The 19,427-nt window shown below is 41.8% G+C and overlaps 5 protein-coding genes across 6 annotated transcripts in view; all 5 read left to right on the forward strand.

Annotated features, from left to right (window-relative positions):
- Positions 1-5,658, forward strand: part of LOC108726751 (LIM/homeobox protein Lhx9-like) — a 40,894-nt gene extending 35,236 nt beyond the window's left edge. The window contains 3 exon segments of the mRNA XM_018454512.1: positions 4,036-4,179; positions 5,439-5,527; positions 5,530-5,658. Coding sequence (XP_018310014.1) covers positions 4,036-4,179; positions 5,439-5,527; positions 5,530-5,582 — 286 coding nt within the window. The 3' untranslated portion in view covers positions 5,583-5,658.
- On the forward strand, positions 5,583-6,808 carry LOC108726625 (protein naked cuticle-like; the record flags this gene model as incomplete). The annotated part of the gene is made up of 1 exon (XM_018454302.1): positions 5,583-6,808. A coding segment is annotated over one exon (276 nt), but the record flags the coding sequence as incomplete, so codon positions are not given.
- A 7,847-nt stretch (positions 6,809-14,655) lies between these two features.
- LOC108726771 (tRNA:m(4)X modification enzyme TRM13 homolog) lies at positions 14,656-16,963 on the forward strand. The gene is made up of 5 exons (XM_018454544.1): positions 14,656-15,090; positions 15,166-15,362; positions 15,820-16,005; positions 16,161-16,400; positions 16,475-16,963. Exons 1-5 carry the CDS (start codon positions 14,933-14,935, stop codon positions 16,906-16,908), a joined length of 1,215 nt encoding a protein of 404 aa, XP_018310046.1. The 5' UTR covers positions 14,656-14,932; the 3' UTR covers positions 16,909-16,963.
- Positions 16,964-17,095: 132 nt separating this feature from the next.
- On the forward strand, positions 17,096-18,229 carry wrm1 (wurmchen 1 transmembrane protein). Of its 2 annotated transcripts, none has more exons than XM_018454542.1 (3): positions 17,096-17,422; positions 17,661-17,886; positions 18,011-18,229. In XM_018454542.1, the coding sequence occupies exons 2-3, from the start codon at positions 17,697-17,699 to the stop codon at positions 18,208-18,210; spliced, it is 390 nt and encodes a 129-aa protein (XP_018310044.1). In that variant the 5' UTR covers positions 17,096-17,422; positions 17,661-17,696; the 3' UTR covers positions 18,211-18,229. The 2 variants fall into 2 exon arrangements, with proteins under 2 accessions (XP_018310044.1, XP_018310043.1); XM_018454541.1 differs by having other exon boundaries at positions 17,099-17,374.
- Positions 18,230-18,569: 340 nt separating this feature from the next.
- On the forward strand, positions 18,570-19,033 carry wrm2 (wurmchen 2 transmembrane micropeptide). The gene has a single exon (XM_018454543.1). It carries the CDS (start codon positions 18,580-18,582, stop codon positions 18,757-18,759), a length of 180 nt encoding a protein of 59 aa, XP_018310045.1. The 5' UTR covers positions 18,570-18,579; the 3' UTR covers positions 18,760-19,033.
- The last annotated feature ends 394 nt before the right edge of the window (positions 19,034-19,427 follow it).

Genomic DNA, 19,427 nt, shown 5'->3' on the forward strand with positions numbered 1-19,427 from the left:
GGCCGCGCGATTAATCATTATTATCTAGAAAAATTAAAGCTAGCAGCGAGAGAATGTGTTTCGTTCGTTGTGTGTGCACATATGCCCACCGCGCGCATAACGCGGCAGATTTTGTGCTGTTCGTGCGGGAAGCTGTCCAGCATGTGTTTATTATGTCTCACAAAAATGAGAAAAGGTGACAACTTTCAACCTACAACCTTGCAGTTACACGTGTGTGACCTTGTAAAAAATAAAATAATCGATAGATTCTTGACAATTGAAATGACACATCGGAGATCCTGGCTAGATCGGATAATTGCGAATACCGTAAAGCTTGCCGACGATCGTCAAGGAAGTTCGCGCGCGAGGCAGACATGTTCAAGATGCGAATGAAATTGAAGGCTCCCACAAAAGCTCGAGTCCTGCGGCCGTGCTGATCCGAAATTTGGATTTTTAATCGCACAAAGCGCTAATGAATCCATTTAGTCTCGCGAATGGGGGAGGGAGGCGGCCCACTCGACCCTCGCTCGATACAGGGATCTTGGATAAACGGACAAACGAACCAAATAATTACGCTAATTAAAGCCGCCCAATTTGTGCTTTAGACAATTAAAGTGCCGAGGGTAAGGTAGTCTAACTCATTAACAGGCGGGGGTCGCCCATATACACGGGCACGCTCTTCGTGTGTGAATACATCGTTTCGACGTACGCGTTCCCGCACGTCCTTGTGTGTCTCTCTCTCTTATTCCCTCTTGTTAGCGGCAGAATGTGTACGCGCCACTGTGTGCGGCAAAGGGGCACGCATAATGAGCGAGGGTGCCTGGGTGAGAGGGCAATCCGTAGGGTGGAGGGCGCACTTGCTCGCGAATCTTTTGAAATTGAGGGTCACGCTATATTTTATAACTTGTCACGATATAATCGAGAATCATGGAGCACTCATATTACCAACAAATTCATGCTACAAGTCGTATTATGAGGTTTATATCAATTTCGTCGTGTTCTCATTTCATAGATCGATTTTGATTAATTATTGCCTGGAAATCTCATTCTCGAATTACTGCTTCGTTACAGAACGTACACGCGTGAAACGCGCCTTTAGAGACGCTTGTTAGAGCAGGCAAGATTGACACGTTGGTCGCAATTAAAACGTAAGGGGGACCGCGTTCGCGCAAATTGCGTATCAAGTTAGAGGAGTCGGACAAGGAGGGCGAGGCACTCGTATTATCATTGGTGAAATCAACTAATTAGAAATTGCGTAGACCGCTCGTTAAAGATCGCCCCGCCGACCGTAATCACCAATTACTCTCTTAGTGCGGACTGCAGTGAACTTCGCTCATTAAAATTATTATTAAACGCCGCGGGCGACGAAGCTCGGCATTTGACGTTTCTACAGAGTGCGGCGCATTGTGAATCGCCGAATTTTTGCAATCCACTCGGCCGTAGAAGATTATAAGAAATATAAATTACAAATCGCGTATTTTTTACGGCGCATTCTTTAACGAGTCTGGTTTTCCTCCGGAGATCATACATAATAGAACGTAAATTGTGCCGTATGAATAATACAAGTGCAGGAAGTAATTAACCATATTCAGAGTTAAAATATATTTAGCTGTAAATTTTTGCTACGTTTAAGTACACTTACGGATTCCGTGCGAGCGAGATAAATCTTGGTGCGATCAATGTTTTATCAAAGATATATAGAGATTGTTATTAGTCGGCCGTGCGGCGCGCGATAATATCGCATCATAACAGACGGTGTTGGTTGTCATTCATCACCGGAGCTGAACCGTTATTCGCTAGTTACTTTCGATCAATTACTCCACCAGCAGGGCACGAATGCCTCACTCAGCCTATTAGGATGGAATACCCGATATTTAATTTAATACAACCGTTCTGATTACGGCGAAGATCTATACAAATGTCGAAACGACAAAAATACTACCGCAGCACTTTAATTAACCGCTCCAACTATCACGTTTGCCGCGATCAATATAGTTGTCAAATACATCTAAACTGTTAATAAGCCAGGCAAGGGGCTCATTTCAAGTAACGATAATTAAGTAAAATAACGAATAATTTGCGCGCTCTGTTTGACATTTTTTACGACTGTCATAAATAAGACTCACGGATAATCGAAAATTCTTGCTTGTCATCAGCTTTCCAGAATGGTCACGTAAAACACGCGTGAATAATGATACTGGTAATGGCGTCGGACGATTAAGAGGCCAGAACGAGAGAGAGAGAGCGAGAGAGAGAGAGAGAGAGAGGAGGAGGAGGAGGAGGAGGAGGAGGAGGAGAAAGGAGAAGCAGATTTTATGGCTGATCCTCGATCATCAGCTATATAATTCCTTCTATCCGTTCTAGCTGATTGACTTGGCCGTCGGCCTCTAATTAGCAATTATGGAGAAATCGAAAATGCGCTGAGCGATTCGACCAAGCGGGATGCATACATATCTCCGCTTATTAAGTCGCGAACGATTCGGCCCGGAAGTAGATACATGACCGAATCGATATAAAGAGAGACTGCAATTAAAATCTACCACTTCGATTTATTTACGAGACGCCTGACGCCTGAAACTTACCGAGGAAACGATACCCTTTGATTAGTATTTCGCCCACGTGCGGGACGAGCGATGCGTCTTTATAACATCTTACGTAACGCGCAAAAGTTTTAATCAATTGGTTAATTGGTTGTAGAAAATAATGGAATTAATAAATACGTCGGAATTTCGAATACCAGTTTCTTGACAATCGTTTTTATTCGCATTTAAAATGTAGATGGACAAGACGCGTCTCATAATCGATCACCGTATTTAATTAATGCACGAAACACCGTGTATGACACTTCGCTTTCTCGAACTGCGTGTCGATTTACACACGAGAAAGTAACAACACGTTTGAAAATCTCACACATTTCAAAATTTGCGCATTGCTATTTTCTTGCCGTGAAAAGTAGGCAAAATCCGAGCCATAGCTTGTTTGCATCCGCATTTTGCAGCAGAAGAGAGAGAACGCGCATTTATAATTGAACCGTTGTGAACGATTGAAGACAAACCACAAAAAAATGAAAATAAAAAGGGAAGAAAGAAAAAACAAAAAGCAGGAAAAAACGAGAGAGAAAGAGAGAGGGGGGAGAGAGAGAGAGAGAGAATAAAAAGGGAAAGATTGAAACGTCATTCGGGGGAGCAATCATCGAGATACTGGCCGCGCGATCAGCTGTGGATCCCGGGCAGATAAATTAGCAATTTAATTATAGAACTGTCAGCCGGTAATTAAATTAATAACGAGAAACCTCAAATCCAATCCGCTCCGTCGTCGTAACAGCCTTATGCGCGCTCTCGGAGTAAAGTCCGACGCAGACATCAATATGTTGACTATCTATATCGCGCGTTTCAAAAGTCGATTTAATTAAATATTCCATTAGCGTTAATTGCGAAGTTCGATTTTGACAGTAGCACGTATATGCTGTGACTTCGGGGAACGGCTTTATGGCTCGAGATAGATCGTTAGACCAACAAATCTTTTCCCATTCGATGCAGAATTTTCAAGTTCCATTCTTGAATCCCCTCCGCTGTTGAGGATGACGGCCGAGTGTGCGTGTGCGATGTACCGGTGCGTCGGATGCGTCTCCCTCGCGGAGGAGCTTCTTACGCCGTAGTGCATCGGAGAGAGATGTGAGATCGTGGCGCTCACCTCGAATCCCCATTCGACATACCTATGTATCGTTACGTAGCTAATTGCTGCATAAACAGCCGACTTTATGAGCCAACGGATATACGGCTGACAACCGCTTCGCAAACATTAACTGCCATTAACGCAGGATACGAACGCATCGTGTCGCATCGCGGCGTGGCACGCCGATATTCGAACTCGATGTATGCCACGAACGAAATTATTGAAAAATAATTGTAGACCCAACGCCATGGTCAGACATCTGGCGCGGCCGTTCTGGGAAACACTTTCATCGCGATAATGTGTTTTATTCAGAATATCGCGAATCATCAGTTGTGTCACGATCTCGAATCTTAATTGAACGTTTTTTTGGTTTTGTCGTAGAATGTTCGGCAGCAGTGGCGTCTGCGGGAGTTGTGGCAACGCGATACCCGCGAACGAAATGGTCATGAGGGCTGGCGACTCGGTGTTTCACGTGAAATGCTTCAACTGCAATAAGTGTGGTGGTCAACTCGTCTCCGGCGACAGGTGAGTCTTTCGCTCATGAATTCTTCCCCTTTTTTAAGCTACGGTTACAGTGCGTGTTCTGACGAACTTTTATTCTAACGAATTTGTCTCAATTACAGGAGAAATAGGTGGTCCCAATAAACACATATTCTAGTGAAATATGGTTTTGTAATCTAAAAGTTTGAAATTTTAAGAGCTTAGACTGGTATTCATATATAATTGGATTTTATTTTAAGATAATCTTAAGATGTGTGCTAATAGGGCTTTGTGATTGGCTTATGACATCTAAAGATTATTAAGACGATTTCAAATATAAGAATCGATTATAGCTGGTATTCATTATAGTCGATTCTTACATTTATAATTTATCTTAAGTACAATTTTAAGATATCATAAACCAGAGTGCCGTATTAGCACAAACAGCTTAAGACTATCTTGAAATAAGAACTAGAAATACCGACTTTATATCTATTTCTACTAATGTAGATTACCTTTAGGACTTATCTTTTTCTTTACCTTACTTCTTATCTTTTCCTAGTTTTAAAAATTAGGGCTACATTCTAAAACGTTCTCTCCGAAGACAAGATTTTACTCTATATCTTGATAGTATATGTTACGTTACTATATATTTTGAATAAAGTTGTCCTCGGAGAGGATGTTTGGAATGTACCCTAGAAAAGGATAAAGAGTACATTAAACCGAGATTAAAGTTAGTCTACATTGGTAGAAATAGACATTAGTGTTGCAACTACACAAGATGAATGACATTGGTGATTTATACTTTTTAAAAAGTTTATTATTAAAAATTTTATTTGTGTGTAAAAGTATATGGGAATAAAGAATTTGCTCCAAGAAAAAGGAAAAAAAAATGGAGAATACTATTTCTTGAATATTTCCCATTTCTTGTAAGATATGTCAGTTATAATAAGATTTTTTTCTTTATATCCCACAGACTTCTATTTTCGAACATTAAGCTGATTACTTTCAATATCCATTTCAGTAAGTCACACACATTTGTGTGTGACTTAATTTCAATATCCATTTCAGTAAGTCATATAAATTCGGACGAAGAAATAAACTCGTTGGAACGACAAATTTATTCTGACGAGTTCATTTGACATACCGCACACATGTAGCGTAATCACTCTTATAGAAAACATATTCGTTAGAACAAAAGTTCGTCATGAACACGCATTCATTGTATCCGTAGCCTTACTTTCGGACATAATTTATCCTAGGCGAGAAAGCCTTTACATGACACGCAATTCTCACGATTTCAGATATTACCTACTATCCGGCTCGCCGATTTGCGAATCTGATTGGCACAAGATTGTGAAATCGTCGAGCGTCGCGGCAGCGGCAGCCGCGGGAGAGCACCCGTTAGGAAAGGTAAGGTCGGCAGGCCTCGAAGGAGCCGCGAATGAGGCGGCAACCCGGTCGGTCGCCCGAAGAAGGTGCAAGCCTCTCCGCAGCCGACGCCCCCCGTCGTACCTTCGCCTCAGGTAGATGTAGTGGACGTCGCCGTCGGAGTGGATCCTTATTCGCCGCCTCCGCCGGGTCATCAGCACTATCATCAGTATCACCATCACCACCATCACCAGATGGCACTCGTGCATCCGGGTCTGGCGGCTCAGCAATCGCACCTCCAGACGTCCAGCTATCAGGACTGGTCGTCCTGGGCTCAGGATACTTGCGATTAGACCCGCTGTCCGCCGTAATAGGACTGTACCCCAAAGGACATCGCGATGAAGAATAAGCCTAATTTACCTAACATTGCGAGCTCAGACTCTTCAGGAGAATCGCAAAGAGGGGAAAAGGCCAGCGTAGCGTTCCTTGGAAAACCGCCATCGGCGACTCTACGAGTGTCTCTGGACTTGGAATCGTGATACCGAATGTGTTTGAACTTGCCACGGTAATCGAATGTCTTCGTACATGCGGTGCCGTGATATTGAACATAATTGAACTCGCCGCGGATACCGAGCGTTTTTATGTTCTAACGTGTGTTGACATGTCGAGTGCGTCCAAACTTTACGTGGATGCTGAGAATCTCTGAACGTCTTTGAACTTGGATAATTCGGAATCGCAGATATCTCTGGAACTTGAAACGCGAACTTTTTGGTTCTATAGTGGATGTGCGACCTTCTTTGATTCAAACTGACAAAGTGACAAACTCTTGTGAAGAAGGGTTTGCACTAATATCGAGATATTGATGTTGCGAATATCGAAAGCATTCTTAAGTTAATTCAGCATTATTTGGACAACTACCTTTGCACAAGATAGCGTCCATTCTAATCAGAACTGTTGATCGCATCTGCGATAAGTTGAGACGACACTCGACACCTCATTGCAGAAGCACTTTCGCCACGAATCCGCCGGTCTTCTTAATAATAATCTTTGCTCAATTGTAAAGAATCGAAAAAAGTTTAAGATACGACTCATCGTGCATCTACCATCAGCCGCAATAGTATGACGTCAGTACTCTTCTTTAAAATCCTTTGCAATCATCTTATTGCGATTACCTTGACACAAGATGCGAAATGTAGAATTCGTTGACATTAACACAACTTGCAACAAGTGATTTTTCGCACGTTTGTGAAATATCAAAATAATTCTTCCCGTCGATACCATTCTCAAGGTCATTGCTAAATCATTCTGACGTCAAAAACTTTTTTTGTTATCTTATTTTATTGTATAATTAAGATTTATTTCAATTCTCGTTACAATTTTAGTCTAAATTTTTAAATTGATAAATATATATTTCCGCGAGCGCGCTCTGTCGATTCTTGGTTGTCGCCACTTCGGAGGCGACACGCGTCCTTGGAACGGTGTTGCGTGCTAAATTCGACATATGCGATCAACGAAGATCTAACCGCGCAAGAAAGATGGCAATCGGAAAGGGAGGGAGAAAGAGAGATAATTCGACGGCGATCGAACGAGAAACGCGAAACGACGGCAACGCGCAGTTCTGGACCCTTAGAAAATTATTTTTCTTTCAAAATCACCGTTCTCCCGTCGATCCGCCGCGCCGTTGCGCTTCGTAAACTCATTAGGCGGCCCTTGTTCCCGCCATCGTTAATTGAGTGCCGAGGTGAGACGAACGACACGGAATTATCATTCGAATCCTTCTTGTTAAGCATCCTCTCCCTTTTCTCATTCTTTCTCTCCCTTTCCTCTTTCCGTTTTACTTGCATTTTTGCGTTCTCTCTCTTCCTTTCTTGAGAGTTCATCATTTCCGAAATAGCATAATCAATTAATCCCTCTTGGGATACCACTTCGAATTCAGCAACCTATAAGTGATTTTTTGCTGGTGTCTGAGGAATTTTTTTAATTTTGTAATTTGATCGCTGATGATGATTCCAAAGAGAATCGAAACGTCCGATGATGTCATTTTCTTTTATTAAAGTAATAAAAGTTTTTATACTGTACTATTATATTTATGTGCATCTTTAACCGCACTGTACTTTGATTAGCCTTATTTTTGCCTTATCACTGATATCAATTAAGTTTCTCGCATAAAATCCTTTCGCTACAGTCATGTCGGCACAACCGACATCAAATTTTATCGTAATCATAATTACTTTACAAAGTTTTATATGGTGCAGAAATAATCGATGTCGTTTTCGAAAAGAGAATATAGCTCAATTATCCCCCCCCCCTTCTCTTTCTCTCTCTCTCTCGTGTTTAGCGAAATCTACATTATGCATTTATTGTGAATCAACAGGGTTGTCTGAAGAAACGCGTTTGCCAGTAACACACAACGTTACGATAAATTTAACTTTCGATCGAAAGAGCGAGTCGAGATTTAACTTAACGATTCCTTTTTGTCGCAGTTCTTAAATACTCGATATTCGTCCGTCGAGCATTTTCAAAGAGTAAACGCGTGCTACTGGCACGCGAACCGACACCCGTTGCGCATACCTATACGTTAGTGACATAACTCGCGGCGAGCAAGAAATGACATTGGCATGCAACGACGTGCTCGAAGCTCAAAGTACAACGGATTCAAAGGCGGAATGAGTTTCGGCGCGAAATGTGTATAATAAGAGCAAAGTCGCCCTGTTACTCGTTTCATTCGTCAAATACTCTCATTTCAAATGACGATTCTCGAGCGCATTGCCACAATCTCCGATTGAGCGTCGCTCGCACTTAGAAAGCTCGCACCGTTGTGTGTCATGATTCGTGCGCGAGCGGAATTCCGTGTACCACGGAAATTTCACGAAAACGACGCTTAAGAATCACGATGATCCAACGGCTCGCTACTAAGGAATCGCAAATCCGACGAACTGGATTGCGCGAACAATCGCTAGTCGACGCCGCCAAGGATCGAAGTCGATTTCATGACTCTGCAGGTGACGACGCCGACGGAGACGGTGAAAAGCGGCATATACAGAAGTGTACATGTAGATTGGGCAAGAAGTCGCGCTGAAGGATTATGTCAAGGATGCACAAACTCTTTCGACATCGGCGCCAGGGCAATGGCGCTTGTCACAGATCTTCGACCAGACACACGAACACAAATTCCTAAAAGAACGATTATCTTAATTTTCATTTTCATTTTGTTACTCTTCACATTTTTTGGAATGAGATTTCACTTCAAAGAATTTAGAGAGTACATTTCTCGGATATATAAATTAACAGATATTTGTGTAAATTGCACTGAGAAATTTATATGAATCGGACAAAACTTGTATATTCGAACATGCAATAATTGGGGAACAAATTTATTCAGATGATTTCCGTTTCTTTTCGTTGGCACGTGCGCGTGTCGGATTGGGGTTTGTGCATCGTTGGATTGTGTAATTTAATCTTGTACATAGGGTACATTTTGTATATTGTTAAAAGTTTGTGTGATATAAATGGTTATGTATTTACTATCGAGCGCGAACGGCGAACGGGGCATCCGCGCGTTTATCCCACGGACGATCGGCCGATACGCGACGTGCCATGGTTTTCCGTTGTCCTGCATCGTCGAGTGCGGTAACGTCGACGACGGAATACATTACGAAACGTTGGTTTCGCATCGATCCGAAGTTTTGCTCGGCGCCAATAAGTCGAATTATCCCGTCTCGAATGTACATAACATTAAATTTTGCATCGTTCTTTTTTTTTTCATTTCCTTCATTTATTCGTTCATTTAACGTTTCGTTATCGCACGTGATCTCACGAAATTGTTGAAACGTGGCGTTTCGTCGCCGAGCGAGCGATTGCCAAAGTCTAATTTACAATATGCTCTTTTTTTCTTGTTTCTCGCTTTTTACCACTTTTTACTTCTTGCTTTTTTTTGCCTCTTATCCAGTTTCTTTGTTTTCTGTCGCCCGAGATAAAAGTTGATGAACTTCGGAAGAGACAAGAAACGCGATTGTACAAAACGATCGCAAAGAAAAAGAAAGGCACGAGATAAAAAGCAAGAAATAAGAAGCAAAGAACACATTGTAGATTAGGCTTTCGAGATTCGCTCTTCCGATTTATGCGACGAGAGGCGACGTCCAAGGACGGTGCGTCGTGAGAGCGACGAGGCGTACCGAGCGCGTGATCTCGTGACGGGATCTCGAGCGATGGTCGTGAATGAAATAGCGACGTGGCGCGTGCTGCGTACCGCACCCGGCAACGCTGACTTGACGGATCCGGAAGCGATTAAGCGATCGCGCGAGGAGCACGGAAAGTCCCTCCGCCCCATCCCGCCCCCATCGGCCGAATGGCACGCGTGCGGACCGCGAGCCCGGTCCCGCGCGCGCGTCTATAGTTAATTTTGTTATTTCATTAATCTCGGACTCTTCGTAATCGGGACCCGACATCTGTATGTGGTTTCGCGGCCTCTTGTAAAATACAATTACACCCATGGAACACACACGCGCATACACACAATCGTACGCGAACACGATTTATTAATTAATAAAAATCACAAGTTTTTAGAAAACGGGGAAATCCCCACCCGTGGTCGGTGTCATTGATTTCCCCAGTCCTATCGCAATCCCAGATTCTCTTTCAGGACTGCTGTGTGTTCAACGTCGGTGTGCGATGGCGATGTATCGAGCAGACGCTACGTTAAAATTCCTATTACAATCGTGAGGGTAAGAAGAGAAGAGGAGAGTACCCGGTTAATTTGGTTAGCATTAAGCGGAAGGGGAAATCGATCACGAAACCATTCCTTACCGTCCGCTTCCCAAGTGGCTGAATTAATTCGCATGATTCGAATGTTTCGTTTCGGCGCGAGGCCGGTTTTCAAGCCGACTCCGCACGGCGCGGGCGAGCGACCCGACATTCTCCAGTCGGATAGGTATTTAACGGACGTACACGTGTCCGACCATATTGCGTTTGTGTCGTTCGATAAATAGGTGGCTAAGCAACTCCAACGGAAACCCGTGTTAATTAACGTTGAGTTTCAGGACTGATTTACGTGGCGTCTAATTAGCGGGCCTGCCGACGACGTAGTAGGCATTTTGATTGGCCGCTCCGCGAATAGAACGCGGTCCGATTGGCCTTGCCGCCGTGTCGTATCGATTGTTTTCGTTTCTTCTCCTCTTTCTGCTCGTCCTTCTGCTCCGTTCTCTTTTTTTTTTGTTTCTTCTTAAAAACAAAAGCCGAATAGATGCGCCAAAGCGCGCTCCCGAAACGAGAAATGCTTCTAGACCGCGATGCAACGACCGATTGCGAACGTGAAAGAGCGAATCATCAGGTAATATTCGTAGGCCGTTCTTATTTCAAGACCGTCTTCAGTAATATCTTACGATGCTAATACGATTCTCTGATTGTTCATGACATCTTACACGGTAACAAAAAATATGTTGTGTTTGTATTAAAAACGGTCCACTCAAATCCTTTTTCTGTTAAAATTTTGTGTCGAATTTTTAGTACATCCGAATGTTAATTTAACGTAATATAATTGCGTTATTTGAATATTTTATGTTAAAATGATATTCAACATTTTTTAGTATTAAAGTGACACAATTTATGAATGTGAACATGTAACAAAAATAATGTTCCTTAAAACGTAAATTCTAATAAATGAGTAAAATATATTAATTTGACATATATTATAAATATTAACTTTATTGAAGTATGTTAATTTGACGTATTATAAATTAATGAATTTTAATGAAGAAATATGACTACCTACAATTGTGTCAGTGTTACATTTTTTGTTAATTAATTTTTTACATATTTATGTTACTTTCCAACATATTCATCTTGTGTTAAATTAACACGAAAATTTTATATATCACTTAGGACATGTGAAATGTGTTAAATTTTCCAACTCTGTGAGATTATTCTTAAAGACATTCTTAAATATAACTTAAATATAAGAACACAACTGTGAAGACTGGCCGTGACGTCGTGAACTCGTTTTTAATAGGATTAAAAAAAATAAAGGAAAAACGGCTCGGTAATTCATTTTTTTACAACGTCCAAAAGTGTCGATTTTTCTCGTTAATCCGGATCGTAATTTTTTTTTTTTCGTAACCGACAAGCATAACCACAAGACGGTTCGTTACATGAAAGTGAAAGAGAGGGAAACCTCTCCTCGCTAATTAAACCGCTCGCGTTACGTCCTAATCTTTTATTTGCCGGCTGTCTTGCAAGCGTATCAATTAAATCCGAGGTCAAACGGGCGCGGTTACCAGCGTGCATCACGTGCGCAGTTGTACACGCGTCTGTTAATTATATGAGCGTGTCACTGACGTAATCCGTTGAGGTTCTTTCCGCGCTTATTTTTCTGCTCCTCTGGTGGATCGAGTCGCGCGCGATTATCTCAGGAACGTTAACGAGACCTTTTAACGCGACGAGAAAAATTCGTAGACGCTAATTCCGATGCCCGATGCTGAAAACAACAATGGGAACAATACAAGTTACTATCGCGATCTTGAATACGATCGCGAGCGCGACACGATGCATTTTGAAACGTCAAGCGTGTGCAGTTTCTTGAAGTTTTGCGGCAATTAACAGTCGACGGCGAATAACAAACTGAATTTAATTAATTGCATAACTGCGAGCGGAGGCGGTCCCCGTCCGCCCCTCTCCCCTTTCCTCCGGTACCGTGCCACCCAACCCCCACACACTTCTAATCGAAGCGGGGTACATATTGTTGCACCCGTTGCGCTCTACCCCTCATCATCCCCACCGGCAATTAATTATAGCATTCCAGGTTAGCCCGGGAATTAATTACGTCCAGAAGTTGGACGCTGGCGAGGGGATCGTTAGAAATCGTCCTTCGTTAGAGTTAGGTGGGCAGGGGTCCAGGTAATTATTGATGGCCTCCTATCAGGTCGCTCATTGTGTCGATAACGCCGCCAGTCGAATTTAAGGGATTCGGGAAAGAGAAGATCATAGACACTTTGGATTTTTTCAGAGACTCTTATAACTAATGTTGAATACGCGAGCACGATACTGAGATTAATTTCGTGGTACTTGAGCTAATAGTAATAGAAAAACATAAGCAATAAGCGAATCGGTTGATCATGCACGTCCTCTGGACATCCTAAAGGACATTTCTTGGAAACAATAAGAATCTTCTTTCTTGGAGAATTGTGTTATGTGAGGTTTTTTTGTATTTCTGGCTTTACTCCCACTGAAGATGGTTCTTTACTGTTCGTGTCATACACTGCTTACGTTTTTTGACGTGCCACTATCCAAGGAGAACAAGAAAATCAAAATAATGTCAATTTGACGTTGTATTGACGAATTTATGTCATTTTTGGTAATTATAAAAATCTCGATCTCAGATGATCTAAGAATGAGACTTCGTATATAAATGACTTCATATGTATACAGGGTGATCCGAAATTCCCGCATTCGGAGTATAAAGTCATTCTTAGATCATCTGAGATCGAAATTTTTATCATGACCAAAAAATGACATAAATTCGTCAATATGACGTCAAATTAACATTAATTTGATTTTTTGTTCCCCTTGGGTAGCTTTGTCGACAAGACTGATCGTGATCTAGGGTTTATTCATTCAAGACAATTTTCCTAATCTCAAAATGCGAAACGAAGATCAGCAAATAAATCGCGAGCGAGGCGATCAACGGTATTTCTTCGCAGCGGACAAACATAACATAGTATGCTTTACTAGACGCCTCGGAACTCCGTTGATGATGACGCGGACCACTTGTCCATCTACTCCCTAATCCCTTCTGCTTGTTAACATCGCGCTATGCTCCGCTTGCGGAACATTGCTGGGGAGACAAAAAGGGGATCGTTAGCGCTTGCGGCTGTGAAGTACGGGTGTACGTGTTTCGAGCGGAGCGTGAACCCTGTACGTATTTCGGATAGCATCCGACCTTTAATCCGATGTAAAGTTTTTTCAAAATCCGAATTTCGATAATCGGGAAAGGATAATTTCACCGTTAACGTCATGGTTCTGAGATTCTTTCGAAGCACCTACATCACGAAAATCGCCGATAATGAGCTATTCGCAAAAGCAACAGGTTTAAAGAATAGATTTATGCACTGACGCGTCCCGTCGCGTCGGTTAAACGTGTTAATGAGCGAGCGACGCGACGTCATTACATGACGTCATTACACGATGACATTACGCGAGTTGTACAAGAGCGTCAAATTTCTTTCTCGGTACAGGCACATCCGCGTGACGGACGGCGGGGCGGAAAAAATAAAAAGAAAGAGGAGAGTAGGGGAGAATAAAAAAAAAGAGAGAGGAGGACCCGGCGCGGCGGTGAGACAGACGAGGGGTTGCGCGCGAGGGTGGATCGGTTGACATACTGGCGAGGCAATTATTATTGTGAGTGGTTGGCGACGGGACTCCGATGATATTTTATTTAAGAAACAATCGGGTAATAGCCCGCTTCAAGAGGATAGATATAACGCCGCGAGCGCGAGGCAGCCAGAGAGGCCGACCGGAGAAAAGTTGTGGAGGGATAGAGAGAACGAGCTACGAGAAAAGGGAATTACGAAGGACGAGCGAGGGGATCGGACGGGTTGGGGGCAGAAAGATGAGGGGAGGCAAAAGGTGAACTTTGAGATGGGCTGGTATCGGGATAAGCTCTACATTAGCAAATTACCTCGCGCTCTCGCTTTCGCGGGTCCCTCCGGCGGTGAACGATAAATACAGCGGAGCAATCCGAAAATATTGTTCGAAAGGATTCGGGAAAAATTTCTAAAGGAAAACCGATGAACCGCCACCCCGAGGAGAGGATCCAAGAATGCGATTGTAGCCTCTCGACTCGATGCACTCTTGAGAGAATCGGTTTTTGAATTTTTAATTGCGTTCAAGACGGAGTCTCAAAGCAATCTCGCGATTACAATAATCGTTATTTATTTTATTTTTTCTGTACTCTCGGTAAATGAGATTACACGGCATTCGATTATGGATCGAGGGCTTGCGATTGAAATCCACGAATTCGAAATCCATGCGAGTGCATAATCGTGCTTGCAACGCCCTCGTTAGGAACGCTGGCGGAACTAATCCTGATTTATTTGGGGGAAAATCGAACAGTGGCGTCATCTAGCAGCGAAAAAGTATAGTTGTATTATACGTCGCTTCTCGCTAGACTGATAATCCTAACCTGCGACGACTTCTTCCAAGCGGAATTCAGGGAGAATATATTGATCTGGTCAAAGCACAAAAGTGGAAACATATTTCAACGATATGCAGATATATAATGAAGATGGACAAACCATTAAACAAGGTGAAACAAGGCTCATGTAACCTCACGGAAAGATTGAAAGCGTAAATCCACTACCCAGTGGAATATTGTAACAACAAAATCTTTCCTCCTAAGTAAAAAAGTATTCAAGAAATTTTACGTGAGGATACGATGGACAGCGAACACTGCATGCATTTTGTTGAGCGTAAGAAGCGATTTTGCCGCATGACAGTGCGGAAAGGTCATCAGTACTGCGGCGAGCATCAACGGGACATCGCCGGCTCGGACGCCGGGAACGAGAGAGTGCCATGTCCGCTGGATCCAACACAGCAAGTATTCATTAAATTCGGTGTATTCTAAGCGAGATAATCTAGCGCGATATCATGGCATTTGTCCCCTTCTAGTACATGCTACAGATCCAAGTTGACGAAGCACTTGGGCGTATGCAACGTCAAGCGGAGGCTGGACGCGCAACCGGCGTTCCTGGTTGAAGGAACAAACTTGGATGACGAGACTATCGCGGCGCCGCCGCGCGTACCACTGTCACAGCTCGATGAAGCCATCATAAGAATGGTGATAAGGAAGATTCATGCTGCCTATGGTATGATTAAATCGTCTGTATTCAGGCCTCAGGGTTGTGTTTACACGTAAAATGTAACAATCTACATCTACATGTATATACAAAGTAAACTATGTAAACTGTATTATGTGTCATCTATATAAATAATTTATGACTGAGAACAATTTGTTCTTTGTCGTTGCACTGGACTGTACAAAAACTTTCATCTTGTTTATATATTTTCATTTGACAATATTAGAGTCAGATATATTAACAATCGCAAAACTTAAGTCTTTCAATGATAATTTACATAGTTTATATTTCTTATATTATTTATATGAAGAACATTCATGTGAACTTAACGTGAACAATATGTAAATATTTCATTATATGCAAACGTAATCTTAAAATATATGACACAACCCTGTCAAGAATAATTTGATTTGATTAAAAAATGAATTCCTTTTTCATGTCCTTATATATATTGCGTTCCGTTTAGATGAGCTACCAGAATTTTCCCGAACGATTCTAAGACACAACGTGCTTGAAGACAAATTAAATGATGAAACCTGCGGCAGTAAAGTTAGGAAGCACTTGCTCCAAAATGCATCTCTGCTGGGGCATCTGGAGCAAGCTGGTCTTGTGCAAGACGATACTTGTTTCATTGAATTTGGAGCTGGAAAAGGTACATTTCAGTTGTAACAGCATTCATTGATTCTCTTGATTTTTTTATTTTAATGAAGAAATTTCGTTTCTATCTGTCGAATAATTCGTTACTGTTTTAAATGAGTTTTAAATTTACGTTATACAATGTACTAAATAAAGTTGTACTTTAAACAGCTCAGTTAACATATTGGTTGGGGCAGATTATAAAGGACAAGTCAAACTCTTGTATCTTACTAATCGATCGTTCTAGTCATCGGCACAAAAGCGACAATAAACTTAAGAGAGAGGAAAGTCGCCTCACAGTGAAAAGGATACGCGCCGACATTGCTGATCTGCAGTTGAATCAAATCTCGGAGATCCGGTCGATTAAATACAAGGTCGGCATAGCAAAGCATCTCTGCGGAACAGCCACTGGTACATTCATTTTGTCACTGTCGACAATGTTTCATTTTTGTTTTATATTGTAATCGACGACAATGATATTTCAGACTTGGCGATACGTTGTTTAGTAAAGTCGATGAACAGCGAACCCAAGGTTGACGTACGCGGTCTAATCCTCGCGTTTTGTTGCCATCATAAATGCGAGTACTCGTCGTACGTGGGCAGAAAGTACTTGCAACAATGTGGCTTTACCGCGGACGAGTTTCCTGTTCTATGCAGCATAGTCAGTTGGGCGACTTGTGGCTGTCGTTTAAAGAGCAACGTTAACTCGCCAAGTGATGCCACGTCAGAGACTGCTAGCAGATCCTCGAAATCAGACGAACGTGAAGTTATCGGGCGCAAAGCTAAAACACTGCTGAATTGGGGTCGTTTGGTCTTTTTGGAGAACGTTGGATTGAAGGCTGAGCTGCTTTACTACATTTCCACCGATGTCTCGTTAGAAAATATGTGCATTGTGGCTACTCAAGAACGTTCGTCGTGACTGGAACATGTTGAATTTACTGTTAATTTGTACGTTGTCTTGAAAATTATTCTCATTTTTTATAATAAATTACGTATTTACGTAAATATTTATATTTCGATCAATGTGTCAACATAAAGTTGGCCGTCTGTTGATATTTCCGCTTTTTTTTTTATCTTCCGCTTCAGTCGGTATAGTTAGTTTTTAATTTATCGACCTCGAACTTACCGACACGCTTAATTGAATGACGGATTGAAGTAGTACGCAAGTCACAAATAATCTCCCCCACCGAACAAGATGCCCCGCCCAATACGAGTGATCTAACACCGTTCAAACATTCCAGCGTACGTTCGATGCGGAGTGTGGAGTTGGTCCAACCACCTGCTCCTTTTTCTTATCGCCCAACTTCCAGGGTAGCGCTTTACCGTCAAGTGGAATTGGTATCGACGGCACGAAGAGAGGAGAAAAAAAAAGAACCGCCATTGAGGTATGCATAAGCTGTGAATAGGACGCGCGTGACCCGTTGAATTTATACGTAAGCACGTATACACACCTGCTTTTGACCTAAATCAGCATCTATTTTTACACTGCCTGCGCGTACTTGTGCGTGCCGTAGTAAAGATTGCCGATAACGATAGCTACGCGATTCATCAATCGATGTACACGAAGCTGTATGTACACATCCTATGTAGCACGCCGCGTCAAGCCACGCCTGATAGCTTGCGACATTCTTACTGCACTCATAGAACTTCCCTCTTTCCTTTTTTTTTCAGAAAATAAGCGAGTAACGTGGCCGTTAACGTTGTGACATGTCTATTCTAGACGAGCGCGACGAATACTTGAAGAATCCGTATTTTAAGGAGCACTTATACGGCGACTTCACTGCATTCTATGTTACAATCGCTCTCTGCACCGTCCTAGGCGTATTTCTATTTATCTTGAACATCGTGTTCTGTTGGTGCTCGCGACACCGTGAATATTGGCAAGATCGCAACTCCGGTGAGTTAGATATTCCTTCAGTCTGTACCTAAGAGTACACGTCACGTAGTTTCTTTTTACGGGCGCGCGCGACTGATACAGTTTCTCTTATTTTTTAATAGCGTATTATCCTGTTGGGATTTAGGCAATAGGTGGATCCAGCCTCTGTGGACTGTATTGCCGCATAAAACACCACCGCTTGATCTTAGCGAGTTAGAACCTGGTCTCATCAAGTATCCTCAAGTGAGGCACGAGATTGTTCAGTATCACGATCCGGAGTCTCAGGGTACCACGCCGCAGCCGCAGGAGTACATGGAGATGCAAAAACGCGAGAGTGAGATCTAAAGTAGCTAACAGCACCAACTAGCGAGCAGTGGAAAACAGTAGTAGTAACATCTACACTTAGAATACGTTCAAAGTCAAAGAGTTTAATTGAGTCCAATAGAGTCTAATTAGCCCTTTGCACCGAGTTATTGCATTGTAAAGCCTGTGCCTTGGCTACTGTACACTTTCACCACCAACATTGTTTTCATAGATGTATTGACCTGCTTTTACATATATTAAAAGAATAATTTTTATTTTTTTTACGAAATCAATTATATAATTTAAAAATTGAGACACCACAGCGACTTGTTTCGCAAGTTATTTCAGTAATTGCACACGACACTAGTTGCAAATAGACTGTAATCTCAGACAGCATAAAAATATCTTATCATGGGCTTGCACGTTTTCTGGCCTGCCACGGCTTGCCTGACTCTCTTCGTAGTTTGCATTATAATCGTGATGCTGAAGTATGGCGCACGTCTCTGCAAATTACGACACGAGCCATTGCCATCTGATCAAGAATGGGAAGGCAAAGCATATTCCAGGAAACTATCTCTCTCCATGGCGTGAAAACATATCACCGTCTCGAAAATGTACTCGTATCGCATAGCTCTTTCATTTAAAAAATGTATAGATGAAATTGCCGATTAGTACTTTTGCTGTAAACGTAAATTGAACGTAAATAACTTCCAAGCTATATTTATAACTGCTTTTTCTGTGACACACATTTCATATATAGACGCAATATTGCATATACACAATATTGATCATGTAAGTTAAATGATTATATCCGTCCATTTACTATGTATTTGTACTAATATATTTTTTATTAATATAGACTCGTACGTGCCTTTTTCGGAAATTAGTGCAATTCCTAAAGAATTTTTATGGAATTATACATAAATTATAACAAAACGTTATTGAAAGAGAACTTTTTATGTCCGTCCACATATCTCTTTGATATTAATAATAATATACATTGTTCGAATAATTTTTTAAGTATAATGTCGATAATTGAGCACTTTTGTAATTTTTATATTGAATTCATTTTACGAATAAAACACATATCATGAAAATTTCTACCTCGAAGATCCTTTTACGAAATTGTGCAAATCCCGATCGATGCAATTTGAATGGATCACATCACTCTTGTATATATAATATTTTACTTTTATTGACAACATTGGATTTTTGTTACATGTGTAATGGTTACACAATTATTTCAATAAGTAAGTAGA

Source organism: Mycetomoellerius zeteki, unplaced genomic scaffold (genome assembly GCF_001594055.1).
Source record: "Mycetomoellerius zeteki isolate Tzet28-1 unplaced genomic scaffold, Tzet1.0 scaffold433, whole genome shotgun sequence".
NCBI lineage: Eukaryota > Metazoa > Arthropoda > Insecta > Hymenoptera > Formicidae > Mycetomoellerius > Mycetomoellerius zeteki.

Excerpts from the sequence above, each read along its gene's own strand:
- LOC108726771 (XM_018454544.1), top strand. The coding sequence starts at position 14,933 with ATGGACAGCGAACACTGCATGCATTTTGTTGAGCGTAAGAAGCGATTT. Across the intron at positions 16,006-16,160 it reads TGAATTTGGAGCTGGAAAAG|CTCAGTTAACATATTGGTTG; the intron begins GTACATTTCAGT and ends TACTTTAAACAG. Across the intron at positions 16,401-16,474 it reads TCTCTGCGGAACAGCCACTG|ACTTGGCGATACGTTGTTTA; the intron begins GTACATTCATTT and ends ATGATATTTCAG.
- wrm1 (XM_018454542.1), top strand. The coding sequence starts at position 17,697 with ATGTCTATTCTAGACGAGCGCGACGAATACTTGAAGAATCCGTATTTT. Across the intron at positions 17,887-18,010 it reads TTGGCAAGATCGCAACTCCG|GCAATAGGTGGATCCAGCCT; the intron begins GTGAGTTAGATA and ends GTTGGGATTTAG.
- wrm2 (XM_018454543.1), top strand. The coding sequence starts at position 18,580 with ATGGGCTTGCACGTTTTCTGGCCTGCCACGGCTTGCCTGACTCTCTTC.